Below are 13,261 nucleotides of genomic sequence, written 5' to 3'. Positions count from 1 at the left end.
ATGGTCCTGGCTCGCCTGTGGCGCTCAGCGGGGCCGGGGGGATGCCGTGCGCTGCTGCTGGCAGGGCTCCTGCTGCTGCTCCTCCGGCAGGTGGCCAAGCAGTGAGTATCGGGCACCTGGGCGGGGTCACTGGGGGAGCTCAGCAAACTGGGCCCGGGGGGCAGCAGGGGCTGAATGTGGCTGTCGGCAGGGCCAGGAGCAGCTGTGGGTGCTGGGCCACGGCTCCCTTGTAGCTCAGTGCCCAGCTCTTGCTGTGGGTGAAAGCTGGTCGTGGGCAGGCTGGGATGAGACACCCCCCCTCCACACACACCCCATAGTGCAGGCTGGGGTGGGGCCTGGGGGTTCCCCAAGGGCCAGGTACCTCAGCAAGCAAAGCAAGGGGGCTGCTGCTTCAGTAGCCCATCCTGGCCCAGGCTGCCATTGTGCCATGTGCTGTACATGGGGGGGGGGGAATCACAGTATGGCCCAGGTGCACCCCCCCCCTCCATTGCACCAGGCACATTACAACCCCAGACCAGACCAGGCCCCCCAGGGACTCCCAGGCAGCTGGGGCAGTTCTCCCAGGCAGGGCTTGCACAGGAAACAGCCCTGCCCCCCCCCCCCCATCGCTGCCAGGGGTGAGCCAGGCCCTAAGCCCTCCAGGGGCTGGCATGCTGACAAGTCGTGCAAGGTGGGGGTAGGCACCACGCATCCCCACTCCGGCCTTGCCAGCAGGCAGGGGAGTTGTGCCCGCAGGGCCCTGAGGCCAGCCACCAGTGACGGGAGCGCTGGGCAGGGGTGAGGGAGATTTACCCTGGAGCAGCACAGCCAGGGCCCCACGCTGGCACTCAGGATACTGGGGTCCTCCCAGGACTGCAGCCTGAGTCCCCTCCGCCAGTCCTGTCCCCCCCCTCAATTCAGACTCAGTGCTGTGGGGCTGGGGCTGGGCCTGGCCGTGCAGCATCGGGGGCCCCCTCACCCGCCCCCTCTCTCCCGCCGCAGGGAGGTGGGTAGAACCAGCCGCACCGAGCCGCTGCGGGGGGAGACCTCTGGCCGCCCGCCCCCCAACGTGGTGTTCGTGAAGACTCACAAGACAGGCAGCAGCACCCTACAGAATATCCTCTTCCGCCTGGGTGAGCGGCACCACCTCACCGTCGCCTTCCCCCACTACACTTACCAGTTTGCCTACCCCCAGCCCTTCGCCGCCACGTTCGTGGAGCCGCTGCCGCCGGGCGCCGCCCGCTACAACCTGCTGCTCAGCCACCTGCGGCTAGCAGCCGGCGAGCTGCGCCGGGTCATGCCCCCGGACAGCCTCTACCTCACCATCCTGCGCGACCCTGTCCGCACCTTCCCTTCCGTCTTCGCCTACTACCGCAGCACCGTGCCTGCCTTCCAGGCCCTCGCCAACCACCCCCAGCCCCTGGCCGCCTTCCTGCAGGCCCCGGCGCGGTACTACGACCCAGCCGACGCGGGCAACGGGCTGGCCAGGAACCCCATGGCCTTTGACCTGGGGCTGGAGGCCGGTGGGGAGGAAGGGGGCAGCCAGTGGGACCGGGAGTTGGAGCGGCTCAACCGGACCTTCCAGCTGGTGCTCATCGCCGAGCACTTCGACGAGTCCCTGCTGCTGGCACGGGAGCTGCTGGGGCTGCACCTGGAGGAGCTGGCTTACGTGCGGCTCAACGCCCGCCGGGGGGGCGGGGACGAGGCCTTGGCCCCGGGGCTGGCGTGGCGGATCCGGGCGTGGAACTGGCTGGACGTGCGGCTGTACCGGTACTTCCAGGCCGTGCTGTGGCACCGGGTGGAGCTCTACGGCTACACGCGCATGAAGGGCGAGCTGGAGGCCCTGCGCGCGCTGCTGCGGGAGACCCGGGAGACCTGCCTGGCCGGAGAGGCCGTGGGGCCGGAGGAGACGGCCGACGAGCTGCGGCCCTGGCAGCCCGACACCGCCGCCATCCTGGGCTACAACCTGCGGCCCGGCCTCCCCCCGGCCCAGCACGCCAGCTGCTACCGCCTGGTGCTGCCGGAGCTGCAGTATCACGCCCGCCTTTACTACCAGCAATACGGCAGGGAGATGTGCGCCCTGCCGTGTGACTAGTAGGGGACAGGCCAGGGGGAGCCCCAGGGCCCAGAGCAGGAGGCAGGACAGCTGGGGCTGCCTCGCTGCTGTGTCACTGCCCCATCCCTGCTCCTGGCCTGACACCCCCCCTTTGCCTAGCTAGACTGAGCCCTTCAGGCCAGCCCTCCAGGGGACGGGGACCATGAGATTAGTGGGTGCAGCGCCCAGCCCTACCTCCCTCCCCTGAGCACCCGGGGGCCCTGCTCTTAGCCACTGCCGTAGCTCACCCTGGAGAAGCTGGGAGCAGCCCTGCCACGCCCTGTGTCACAGGCAGGCCCCAGGTTTCGCCTTCCCGCAGGACCGTACATGGGAGGCCCAAGGGGCACCAGACTTCGGCAGGTTGAGCTGCCCCCCCCCAACTCTGTCCTGAGCTGGGGGCACCCACCCTAAATAAACCAGGTCCATTCGAAAGCAGCAGCTGAGGCTGATGTTCTGACACTGCTGCAGGAAGACCCTGCTCCGTTGGGCTGCCCCAGGCTGGGGGGGGAAGGGTCAGCTGCCCTGAGGGGTGCTGATGAGGGGAGTGGGGAGAGCCTGCCCCCCACACCCCCCTACTACACTGGGCAAACATGGCTGGTTCCATTCCCATGCTAAAGCCCTCTCAGCCTGCCGCCACTCTGTAAGCCATGGGGCCCCTGACTCCAGCTTTCTGCTGTGCTGGATTAGAGCAGGGGAAAGGCTGCCTGGTGCCCCCACACGAGCCCCGTGGCTCTGCTCCCTGCCCCCCAGTGACAGCCAGGGGGAAGGGCCTAGCCCCAGGTTGGCTCGGAGGCCTAGTCTCATTCCCTGTGGTGTGAGGGCTGATGCACAAGGATGGGGGGCTGGTGGAGAGCAGTGCTAGGGTCCCCTAGGGGATACAGGTGTCCCCACACCTCACAGGGTCAGCGCTTGCAGATGGCAGCTCCCTCTGCGGCCAGGCTGCTGCCAGGCCGTCTGACCTCTGCACTCCGGTTCAGAGGGGCAGCAGGATCTTGCCATGGCAGCCCGGGAGCTGGCAGAGGACAGAGCCAGATTCCAGCTGGAAACAGCAAATACCCACGCAGCAGTCGATCAGCTTCAGGGGGTGCTAGATCCTAGCACAGTAACAGGCCCGGCCTAGGTGTGGGCACCGCTCTCCCCTGTGTGCCAGGGATTTATTCCAGTGTAAATCACAGTGTGCAGCAGGGGGCGCTCCAGTTCACCAGCGCATCCTTCGCCAGCTGCCTGTCCCCACAGGGGGCACCCTCGAGCCACATCCCAGCGCCCCCTGCTGCACCGCCAGTGTTGTGACATGGTGGGCAGGGCAGCCCATGGCCCCCGCCGTGTGTCTATAAATAAGTAATAAATAAGGGGGGAGCGGCCTCTCCCCGCTCACAGGAAGACGAACTCGTCCGAGGTGGCCACCTTGGGCTTGCTGCGCCTGGGCAGCTGCACGGTCTGCTGGGAGAAGCGGGAGCACAGCTCGGCCAGCCCGTACTCCTGCGCCTGGCCCTCCGTCACTGTGAACATGGGGTACCTCTCCTTGGCTGACGAGGAGTTCAGCACCTGGGGAGCAGAGGGCTGGGGTCAGAGGGCCACGAAAGGGAGGCAGAAACACCCCCCCTCGCCATATACACGTTATCTGCTTGCAAAATCCCCACGGCGCCCCCCTGCTCCCAAGCAGCACCTCAGGGAGCCACTGTGCTGCAGGGGGGAGAGAAAAGGCTTGAGGCCAGTGGCGGCATCAGCCCCTTGGCTTGGCACGGCGGGTTCCGAGCCCTCACCCACATGGGCATGCGTTGGGGGAGCAGCATGCAGCCGCCCTGCCCTGTTTTGACCCGGCAGGATCCAGATAGTGAGGCAGGCTTGAGTCTCTGCCAGTGGTAGGAGGCGGAATCCACCCAGTGCTTTTCCCAGGCAGGTGCCCACACGCACGGGGCTGAGGCCAGGCACCAGTCCAGGGACTGCGGGAGGGCTACATCCAGGGCGTTCTGGGGCCCCAGCAGAGCACCCCCCCGGCCGGTCCCTACTCCAGCTGGCACCAAGGCATTGCCTGCTGCAGCCATTACCCTGGTCAGCTCTAAGCACAGCGTGTCCAACTCCTGCCCGTCGCGAGCATAGAAGCCGATGGTGCAGCTGGGATCCATTTTGCTGAAGGCCATTTTGCGGGGTGAGCTGCAGTGGAAGGACTGGAAGAGAGAGCGTGTACGTGGGTTACTCCATGGGGCCAGCCCACAGCAGGAGCTGCCCCCCCACCCCCCAGCTCGTACTGACCTCCAGGGGGAAGTTCTCCTTGGTGGTGTCCACGAAGGGCTGGCAGTAGTGGGGGTCCAGGTACAGCAGGAAGTCGTCTGAAAAGCAAAGGGGTTGCGGGGAGAGAAATATCAGCAAGAGTACAGCAGCTGGGATCACACCAGCCCCAGCACCCAACCCACAGCACTGCGACTCAGACCCTGCTGCAGTGCTACATGGGAACTGTAGTTTGGTTCCCGCCTGTTCCCCCTTCTCCTATGGCCCAGGCTCCCCAGACAGACTACATCTCCCATGATACACTGTGGCCAGGGACTCCATGAGACTATCACCACCCTGCATCATGGGAACTGTAGTCCAATTGGGGAGCCAGGCCTAGGAAGGAGACCCAAACTACAACTCCCAGGAGGCACCGCAGCAGCACTTCCGAATCAGAAGCTGCTGTTTCCATTTTTTGCCAAGGGGCCGGAGTTTTCCCACGGGAAGAGCCTGTTTTCTGCCCAGCCACTCCCGCTCTGCTGCCCCGAACATGCCGGGGACGGGCGCTGGGCAGGGCTTGCGGGCACGTACCTTGGTAGCCCACAAAGTAGAGCGAGTGCTTGGGCTTCCCACCGATAATCCCAATGCAGAGCTCCAGCTTCAGAAGCTCCTGGAGGGAGACAAAGACACGGAGTGGGGGGCTTAGCCATGGTATCCATTTCCTGCTGCCCCACCCATGGCCTCAGCCCTGCCCCCAGCATGGGCCCGGCACGCAGCAGGGATCCAGGCAGCTAAACAGGGGGCTGCTCTCCACAATGGAGCTGGATAGGGGCGGCACCGAGAGGAATTCCAGGAGGACGGGGCATCAGGAGGTTCCTACACTGGGACCTGTCTCAAGGCAGCTTGACGTGCTGTGCCAGAGCAACTGGCGAGATGGGGGCTGAGAGGAAGGATGGACATGGTGCTGACCTGGGAGACCCAGGTTCAATTCCCAGCTCTGACAGACTCCCTGGGGCACCTTGGGACCTCCCTTAGCCACTCCGTGCCTCAGTTTCCCCATCTGTGCCATGGGGATAATAGCATTGCCCTGCCTTTCGGAGAGCATTAGAGATTGGGACAGGCAGATACGAATGTGAGGGGGGCTGGACAAGAGCCCGGGACAGCTAGGGACTTCTGGACAAGTCCTGCCTCCCATTCCTTCCCCCAACAATCAGGGTCCCCCAGTTGTTCAGGCCCCGCCCCCGCCCTACCTTCACGCAGTCTACATAGACAGGATTGAGGGTTTCCCCGCCCAGGCGCATGGGCACCAGGATGATGACAGCTTTCCGCCTGGCACCGGGATCTGGCACCGTCCGGCCGTCGCTCCCAGACACCAGCCTTGCCACGTCCCCCTTGTATACTGAGTGGGTCACCAGACAGAGGGGAGGGGAGTTAGTCACTGGCAACCTGGTGCCACCCTAGACACCAGTAGAGTCTGGCTTCTTCTGCCGAGGGGGGAGGATGTCAGATCCTAGCCCAGGGCAGGGAGAGACCCCCAGCCCCCAGGTGTGATACCTGAGAGTCAGAGCGCCCCTTAGCCCGGGGGTCCATGGAGCATGTCAGCTTTCAGCCACAGGCTACTCCCAGCACAGCACTCACCTGTGCAGTCCTGAGATACGTAGACAGCCAGGCCGCTGGCTTCCGAACAGCCTTCGACCGCCTTCCTGCAGGAGATGGAGGGGAAGAGAATGAGCGTCCTGCGGCCTGGCCTGGCCTCAGCCCAGCGTCTGGGATCAGACACCTGCAGCCCGGAAAAAGCCAGGCGCCGCGGGGGTGGAGATCACAGGCCACAGGCTTGTGCTTCAGGAGAGCTCCCGTGTCACGCCCAGGGCCACCCCGGTGGAGCCGGTGTGGAGATTGATCCCCGGTGCTGCGGGCCGTCATCTGCTCACCTGACAATGTGAGCAGCAATGGAGGGGCCGTACCAGTCCCCGGCTTTCTTCCCCGAGCTCCTGCCCAGCTCCACCAGCCGGTGGATGCCGAAGGGTGCCCGCGGGTGATCGGCGAACCACGAGACAATGGTGCGGTGGCTGTGCTCCTTCTCCAGCTCCTGCAGGCTGAGGGGGCGCAGCGGGGCCCAGATGCCCCAGGGGTCCCTGCCTCTGTCCACAGCGAGGGCAGGCAGCTGCTGCAGGCCGGCGCTGCCAGGCCGGGCGGGAGAGATGGGCTTCATGGCGTCCATCTCCACCAGGCTGGTGGTGAACAAGGCGTCGGGCCAGGTCCAGTCTAGGAGTAACAGGAGAGGTAGAGGCAGCGTGTTCCACAAGTGTGCCCTGGAGGGGGCAGGGTCCATGCATGGCATGATGCCAATACCCCTCTCCAGGGGCCAGAGCTCAGCCTGAAAGTCACTCGTGGAGTCCAGACCAGAAACGCCCTGTCCTGGGAGGCCGACTCCTGGGTTCTGTGCCTGCCCCTGCCTCAGTTTCCCTCAGAAACACGCATCCGCATTGTGAAAGGCTGAGTGCCCTAGGGAGGGGCTAGGCATGGTATTACCGACAAAAGGACACATCCAGGGTGCTCCGAGTGCCAGCAGCTCCCTCCACCCCAGCAGCCAGAGCAGCTGTGGCCTTTGCTGAGCATGTGCAGTGTCTTGTCCCAGCTCTCAGGGCAGAACTCTCCCCCGGGGGCAGACAGTCTCATTGCCACCTCCTGCAGGGTGTCTTAACCCCTCCCCACCTGCCACCCACCAGGGTCTCGGCATGGAGCCGGGAGCCCTGCGCACATGCTGGCTAGCCCTGGATTTCTGCAACGTCCCCCCACTCACTCCTGCCGAGGAAATGCATGAGGAGCCCCTGGGCGAGAATCATCTGCCCGCTGCGCAGCATGCAGCCCCAGCCGCAGTCCGTGGTCCACATGGTGCCCTCCAGCTGCTGGAACTCCCGGCGGTAGGTGAGCCAGATGCGGGAGGCAAAGTCCTTCTGGAACCGCTCCACGTCCTCTGCAGGAGAGACCCCTCCGCCCAGTCAGCCACAGGGCACCCCCAGCCAGACATGTATGGGGGCCTCCCCACTCAATCACAGCCCCATTTTGGAGCCTCTTAGCGCTGTGCCGTCAGCAGCCAGAGGGGGCGATGTTCGCACAGAGCCCCATCAGCAGGGCAGCGCGCTGGGCCAGAGCTTGAAACACTGGGGACAGGGGTGGGAGGGGGGATTCTGCATCGAGCTGGGTGGGAAGCGTTTCACCCAACACAAGTATGACACGCTGACACTTTTACTCCTCCTCGAATCAGGAGGAAGAGCCAAGCTCTCAAGGGAACCAGGAAACCGGAACTGCTCCTTTTGGAAATGCCACAATTCCGCAGCTGCCTCCCTTCTCCCCAAGGCAAGAAGTGTGTGAAACCCCAAGATGGAGTCATGGCTGATCTCTGAGCTAACCCGGCTACTCACCCTCCACCTCGAAGCAATAGCCGTGGCCGAAGAGGTATATGGGGGACAGCTTGCTGAAATTGGTTTTAGTCCTGACCGTCCATCCTGGGAGAGGAGAAGCAGAGAGAAGTGAGCAGTGTCCTCCCATCCGCACTGCCTTCCATTCCCAGGTCCTTCCTCCTGCTGAACCCTCACATCCCCAGCCACCAGGGTCAATAACCCACAGCTGTATTCCCATGCACAAGGCGTGGAGTCAGCTAGTTCACAAAGCTCTGATGCCCTGGCTGGCTGCCCTAGATTTCGCTGCCACGGGGCATTACCCAGGTGCTCCAGAGGCGCCCTGCTCTCAATGTCACGTCCTGACTGCGATCAGGTCAGGTGGGCACCATGAACTCAGCTGGGGGGGTGGGGGAGGGATCACTTGGGGGTTGGGCTGACTGCGCCGTCTCCACGGCTCTGGTTGTGTTTGCCACCTGCCTGCTTGCATGCTAGCAGCCAGGCCTTGGTGCAAAGCAAGCCAGAGCGGGCCAAGGGGCAGCTGAATCCTGCCCCGCAACCTCCCCCGTCAAACCCAAGCCAGTCACCTGGGCAGCTCCCTCAGGAATGCCACACTCCACTTGCTGCCTGGGCCATGGCCCTCCCACCAATTCCCTCTGCTGCTCTAAACTACTGGCTACAGCCCTTTGGAGGAAGTGAAACAGGCAACAAGCAAGAGCCTCGCCTTGAAATTCCTTCTGTGGGTGGCTCCAGGACCTGTGATCAGCATTTGCCAGCAGCATGGAGCCGGTTGTTAGACGCAGCCATGTTAATTGCAGCACTGATCTAGACCCCGGAGGTGTTGCTTCTTTCTCCTCCACTCCACTCTCTACGCTGGCTCCCCACCCCGCTGGCTCCAGATCAAGGCCTCGGTCCTTAGCTTCAAGGGGTTCACGTCTTGGCCTGGGCCCAAGATATCTGAAAGACCGTCCAGAGCTCCAGGGAATGTGGTCGAGAGCGTCACTCCCCGGCCCAATAGAGCGTTGCACCCTCAGGGTAAGGCTTGGCTGGGCCGGAGAGTGTTTTCCCAGGGGCCACTCCCTGATGGTGGAACAAACTCTGGGAACGAAGGGCCTTCCCAAACCTCACACCTGGTCTAAACGCAAGGGGCACAGCTCTGACCTGCCTTCTCCAACACAGAGCAGCAGGGACATTCCAAAACAAGACACGCCAGGCCACGCCACGCCACCGCAGGGGCTGCTCCCCGGGGCGGGGGAGAACTAACAGGCGACAGACACGGAATCCCACTGCTTAATGCGCACTTGGGAGGAACGGGGATGGCCCAGCAATGAGCAGGGTCAGAGCCTGGAGCGAGGGCACATCCGCCAGCTGGGGCCAGGAATACCTCTCAGTTCGCACAGTCCGAGCTCACCTGCTCCCTGCAACATGCGCACTACCAGCCCTCTAAGGCTCTGCAGCACCCACCCTCGGGCGTCCCTGCACCCTGCTTTGATCCTGGCCACTCACAGGGCTGCAGGGTAGTGATTCCTTTGAAACACTCCTGCATTAGCCCCTAGCCCAGCTGCACCAGGGCCCAGGAGCCACATGGCACAGCAGGAGGAGCCTGCTCCTCCTTAAGGCAGGTGACCTTGGCCAGGGGCTCTGTAGGAGCACAGCTGATCTTCCAGGACCTCCTGACCACCCAGAGGAGCGCAGGACACAGAGCTGCCTTTGTTGACATGCTGATGCAGCAGACATGTTCCTAAGTTTATCAGCAGGATAAAGTGCCTCTCACACGCAGGCAATAGGCACCCCCAGGAGGAGGAAGCTAGGTCTGAGGTCAGCCCTCGATGCCCTGACACAAACAGAGCCAGCACGGGGGGGAGTGTGGGCTTTCCAGCCACGTCAGCAGCAGCCAGTTGGAGGAGCCTGAATTGACTGAATTACAGAAAGAGAAACCTGCACTCAGCTGCACTGGGGAACCTCACCCCCACCACTCATGCCGAGCTTTCTGCTACCCTGCTAGGAGGGGGCCTCGCAGCTGTCCTGGGCAGAAACAGCATGAATGATGGGCCAAATTTGTAGCCATTACCCTAGACAGTCCCCATTTCTTAGGGACCCCCCTAAGTCTGCAAGACACGCCGAGCATTGTTAGTACTACAGGGCATGGAGGCACCGACTCATCCTTGCCACCCTCCTGGGCTGTGGGCGAGCCGGTTGACCGTCAGGGAAGACAGAGAGGGTTAAGTGACTTGCCCTGGGCCCAGAGGGTCAGTTTCAGGGCTGGGATTAGAACAGGAATTTCAAAGCACACTGAGGAAAGTCTTTGGGTCGCAGCACAGTTGGGGCTCAGCACAGCTGGGAGCCCAGCCTCCCAGCAGGGCCCCCTGGCTGGAATCCAGCTGACAGGATTCTCACAAACATCAAGGCCTGGCTTGCTCATAGGCCTGGACGGGCCACAGCCATAGAGCCTATAGGCACCCAGGACGGTCTGCTCCCCCCACGGCCAGGGGCAGGGATACGAGCACCAGGGGTATCGACACAGGAATCTACAAGACAACTAGCAGCTCGCAATGCATTGACCTGCCTGCTGTCCACAGACCAACAGCTGCCACTCCCCAGCTCGAGGGCTGGGGGAAGAGCCTTTTCCACACACGGACACTCCCTTTACCGTCACCACACCAGGCCAGAAGTGCTCCTGCTGGCACAGGCCAAGCACTCCCAGGAGACCGGGAACAGGGGGAGTTTAAAGCCCCAGGGACAGCACATTTGGGGGCAGCCCGATTCCAACACAGACAAGTGACTTCTAATCATTCTCTTCCCCGCTGGCCAAGCCACCCCCGGCACATTTGAAATCCCAGGCGCACTGAGCGGTGAGTCAGAGTTGGAGGCAGGTCTCCTTGCTCCTAAGGCCAGCACAACAAGCGGCCTGTACCCAGCAGGCTGGGAAGTACCCAGGTGGCCGGGGCGCTCACCGTATTTCACGTTGTTCCAGGCCGAGAGGAGCTTGTTCTTGATCTTGTCCACCTCGTCAGGTTCGTTGGGCTGGCGGCTCTGCGCTCCCCCCGGGAACAGCCCATTGCAGCTCCCATCCTGGCCCCCAGCCCTCGGGTTAAAGAGCTTCCTGCCATCTGAATGGCGCAGCTCGTCCTGGCTGACATACTGCACCGAGGCAGGCGAGACGGAATTCATTGAGAAGGCGGGACGGGCACAGACGGTGTTCTCAGGGTGGCGGGGCCGGGATGCAAGTGCACGTGCATTGCCAGGAAAGCAGAGCTGCTGAGCGACCAGAGACAAGGGGTTATTTTCAGGGAGGCGGCGACATTCAGATGCTCACGGTTAGCACAGGGGGTGAAGGTCGGTGTCTCTCTCTCTCTCACACACACACCCTGCCACTTCCCCTAGGTCTGCACCCCACCCCTCAACGCCGCTGCAAGAGAAGGGCATTTCAACGCAGCCGAGGTGAGCGAGAGGCCCAGGGAACAAATCCAGGCAGCAGGGCAGTAAGTCAGTGCAACACCCCAAGCTAGGGCAGCGCAGAGCGGTTAGTAGTGGGCAAGGCATGGTGGGAAGCCTCCTATAAAGTCCTTTCTCCCTACAGTCTTTTCCTGCCCCATGCCCTGCCCCACACCTCCTACAGCCTCACCTTACACCCACATGCCCCACCCCCACGGTGCTGTCCGCACCGCACCCGTTTTCCGTACTTGGCACGCAGGGAGAAGCCGCTTCCTGCCACACTGGGTTGCAGGGGCTCTCTGAGGACTGCCAGCCCTGGACACCCTGGTCCTCCCATCACCTGAGCTCCCGCAGCATCTCTGTCAGGGAATCCCTTCGTGGTCCCCTCCACAGCCCTGGCGCCCCCCAACCAAGGCCCTTCACCACCTCTCCGCCATGCAGCTACCCAAAGCGACGTCTCATAGCCCCAAGTCCCCCCCAGACACTGCCCATAGCCAAGACCTACCTCTGGCACCCCCCCAACCTGCCCCAGCCCTGCTGCTCCCCACCCAGCCAATGCCTCCCAGGCAGCTCTGGCACCCCACAGCCAAGGCCCCTCTCCACACCCTTCCCCCCCACCTAAACCACTGCCTAGCCCTGGCCATCCCACACAGCCTGCCCGCTGGGCCCCTCCAACCAGAAAAAACCCATAGCCCTGTCCCAGCACCACCCTCCAGGCCTGCTGGGGGGACTCCCCCCGCATAACCCCAGCACCTCCCACCTGCAGCCCTGTCCGCAGCGCACCCCCCATAGCCCAGGGCTTCCCAGACACCTGCCCCACGGCCCTGCTCCCCCATCACACCTGGAACCGCCCCACAGCCCCACGTAGGACAGCCCAGCCCCCTAACCGCAGCCCAGCGCCCGGCCCCCCAGAACCCCCGAGAGCCCCCCCCGCGCCCGGCCCCCCAAGTAACCCCCGAGAGCCCCCCCCGCGCCCGGCCCCCCCAAGTAACCCCCGAGAGCCCCCCCCGCGCCCGGCCCCCCAAGTAACACCCCAGAGCCCCCCCCGCGCCCAGCCCCCCAAGTAACCCCCGAGAGCCCCCCCGCGCCCGGCCCCCCAAGTAACCCCCGAGAGCCCCCCCGCGCCCGGCCCCCCAAGTAACACCCCAGAGCCCCCTCCGCGCCCAGCCCCCCAAGTAACCCCTGAGAGCCCCCCCCGCGCCCGGCCCCCCAAGTAACCCTCGAGAGCCCCCCCCGCGCCCGGCCCCCCAGAACCCCCGAGAGCCCCCTCCGCGCCCAGCCCCCCAAGTAACCCCCGAGAGCCCCCCCTGGGCCCGGCCCCCCAAGTAACCCCTGAGAGCCCCCCCTGGGCCCGGCCCCCCAAGTAACCCCCGAGAGCCCCCCCGGGCCCGGCCCCCAGAGCCCCCCCATGGCCCCACCTGGGCGGACTCGGGGCTCGGGCCCGGCCGGCTCCGCTGCTCACTCTGTCCCCGGGGGGGGCCCCGCGGCTCCCCCGCCTCCCGCCGCCGCCGCCATCTTAGCTGCGGGCCAGAACCCGGAAGCGGCCGGCCCCCTCCGGGCGGAAGCGCTTCCCTGCCAGCACTGTACGTCACCGGAAGTGGCGTTGCCAGGCGACGGGGCGAGTTGCTCCCGGCGCGGCTCCCGTGAGGGGTCACCCTGGGGTCAGCGAGGTGTGGAACGGGGGAGGTCAGGGGCCACAGCGGGGTCGGGGTCGGAGGTCAGCGGGCGAGAGGTCACGGGTGGGTCATCAGGGTCTGAAAGGGCAGTAGGTGAAAGGTCACTAAAATAGGAAGGTCAAAGGTCACTGGAGTTTAGAGGGCTTCAGAGATCACCCAAGCAACAGGGGTCAGAGGTCACCTAATGAGAAGAAGGGAGAGGTCAGAGGTCACATAGACGAAGGGGTGAGGGGTCAGAGGTCACCTAAGTAGCAGGTGGGAGGATCGGCAGTCCTAGATTTAGTGCCACCTCTGCAGCCCGTTGCAGTTCGGTGAGCAGGGTGTTGCCAGCCTGTCACGGAGTCACCGGGCGATGCTCCGGAACTGCTCCCCACCAAGCCAGTCAGGACTTTGGGGAGCCTCCTCTCCCTCGGAGCAGACTTGTTCAGGGCAAGAAGCTCACACGTCTTCACCTCCTGGGTCTCTCC

General features: G+C 64.2%; 2 protein-coding genes across 4 annotated transcripts; one reads left to right on the top strand and one right to left on the bottom strand.

Annotated features, from left to right (window-relative positions):
* Positions 1-2,762, top strand: LOC127035538 (galactose-3-O-sulfotransferase 2-like). The gene is made up of 2 exons (XM_050925547.1): positions 1-101; positions 901-2,762. The coding sequence occupies exons 1-2, from the start codon at positions 1-3 to the stop codon at positions 2,072-2,074; spliced, it is 1,275 nt and encodes a 424-aa protein (XP_050781504.1). The 3' UTR covers positions 2,075-2,762.
* A 433-nt stretch (positions 2,763-3,195) lies between these two features.
* On the bottom strand, positions 3,196-12,662 carry ATG4D (autophagy related 4D cysteine peptidase). Of its 3 annotated transcripts, XM_050925264.1 has the most exons (11): positions 12,537-12,662; positions 10,638-10,941; positions 7,708-7,791; positions 7,086-7,259; positions 6,214-6,547; positions 5,921-5,985; positions 5,533-5,681; positions 4,874-4,952; positions 4,328-4,404; positions 4,123-4,242; positions 3,362-3,619 (listed from the first exon to the last, which is right to left on the bottom strand). In XM_050925264.1, exons 2-11 carry the CDS (start codon positions 10,852-10,854, stop codon positions 3,446-3,448), a joined length of 1,473 nt encoding a protein of 490 aa, XP_050781221.1. In that variant the 5' UTR covers positions 10,855-10,941; positions 12,537-12,662; the 3' UTR covers positions 3,362-3,445. The 3 variants fall into 3 exon arrangements, with proteins under 3 accessions (XP_050781219.1, XP_050781220.1, XP_050781221.1); XM_050925262.1 differs by lacking the exon at positions 5,533-5,681 and having other exon boundaries at positions 3,196-3,619; XM_050925263.1 differs by lacking the exon at positions 5,533-5,681 and having other exon boundaries at positions 3,196-3,619; positions 10,638-10,938.
* Between the last annotated feature and the right edge of the window lie 599 nt (positions 12,663-13,261).

This window comes from Gopherus flavomarginatus, chromosome 16, assembly GCF_025201925.1.
Source record: "Gopherus flavomarginatus isolate rGopFla2 chromosome 16, rGopFla2.mat.asm, whole genome shotgun sequence".
Lineage (NCBI taxonomy): Eukaryota > Metazoa > Chordata > Testudines > Testudinidae > Gopherus > Gopherus flavomarginatus.
This window is presented reverse-complemented; position numbering and strand designations above follow the sequence as displayed.

What these genes read in the sequence shown, in the direction of transcription:
- LOC127035538 (XM_050925547.1), top strand. Translation starts at nt 1, where the DNA reads ATGGTCCTGGCTCGCCTGTGGCGCTCAGCGGGGCCGGGGGGATGCCGT. An exon ending in CTCCGGCAGGTGGCCAAGCA is followed by an intron (nt 102 to 900) that starts GTGAGTATCGGG and finishes CCCTCAATTCAG; the next exon opens with ACTCAGTGCTGTGGGGCTGG.
- ATG4D (XM_050925262.1), bottom strand. Translation starts at nt 10,854, where the DNA reads ATGAATTCCGTCTCGCCTGCCTCGGTGCAGTATGTCAGCCAGGACGAG. An exon ending in CTATTGCTTCGAGGTGGAGG is followed by an intron (nt 7,260 to 7,707) that starts GTGAGTAGCCGG and finishes TCTCTCCTGCAG; the next exon opens with AGGACGTGGAGCGGTTCCAG. An exon ending in AGGAGAACTTCCCCCTGGAG is followed by an intron (nt 4,243 to 4,327) that starts GTCAGTACGAGC and finishes TCTCTCTTCCAG; the next exon opens with TCCTTCCACTGCAGCTCACC.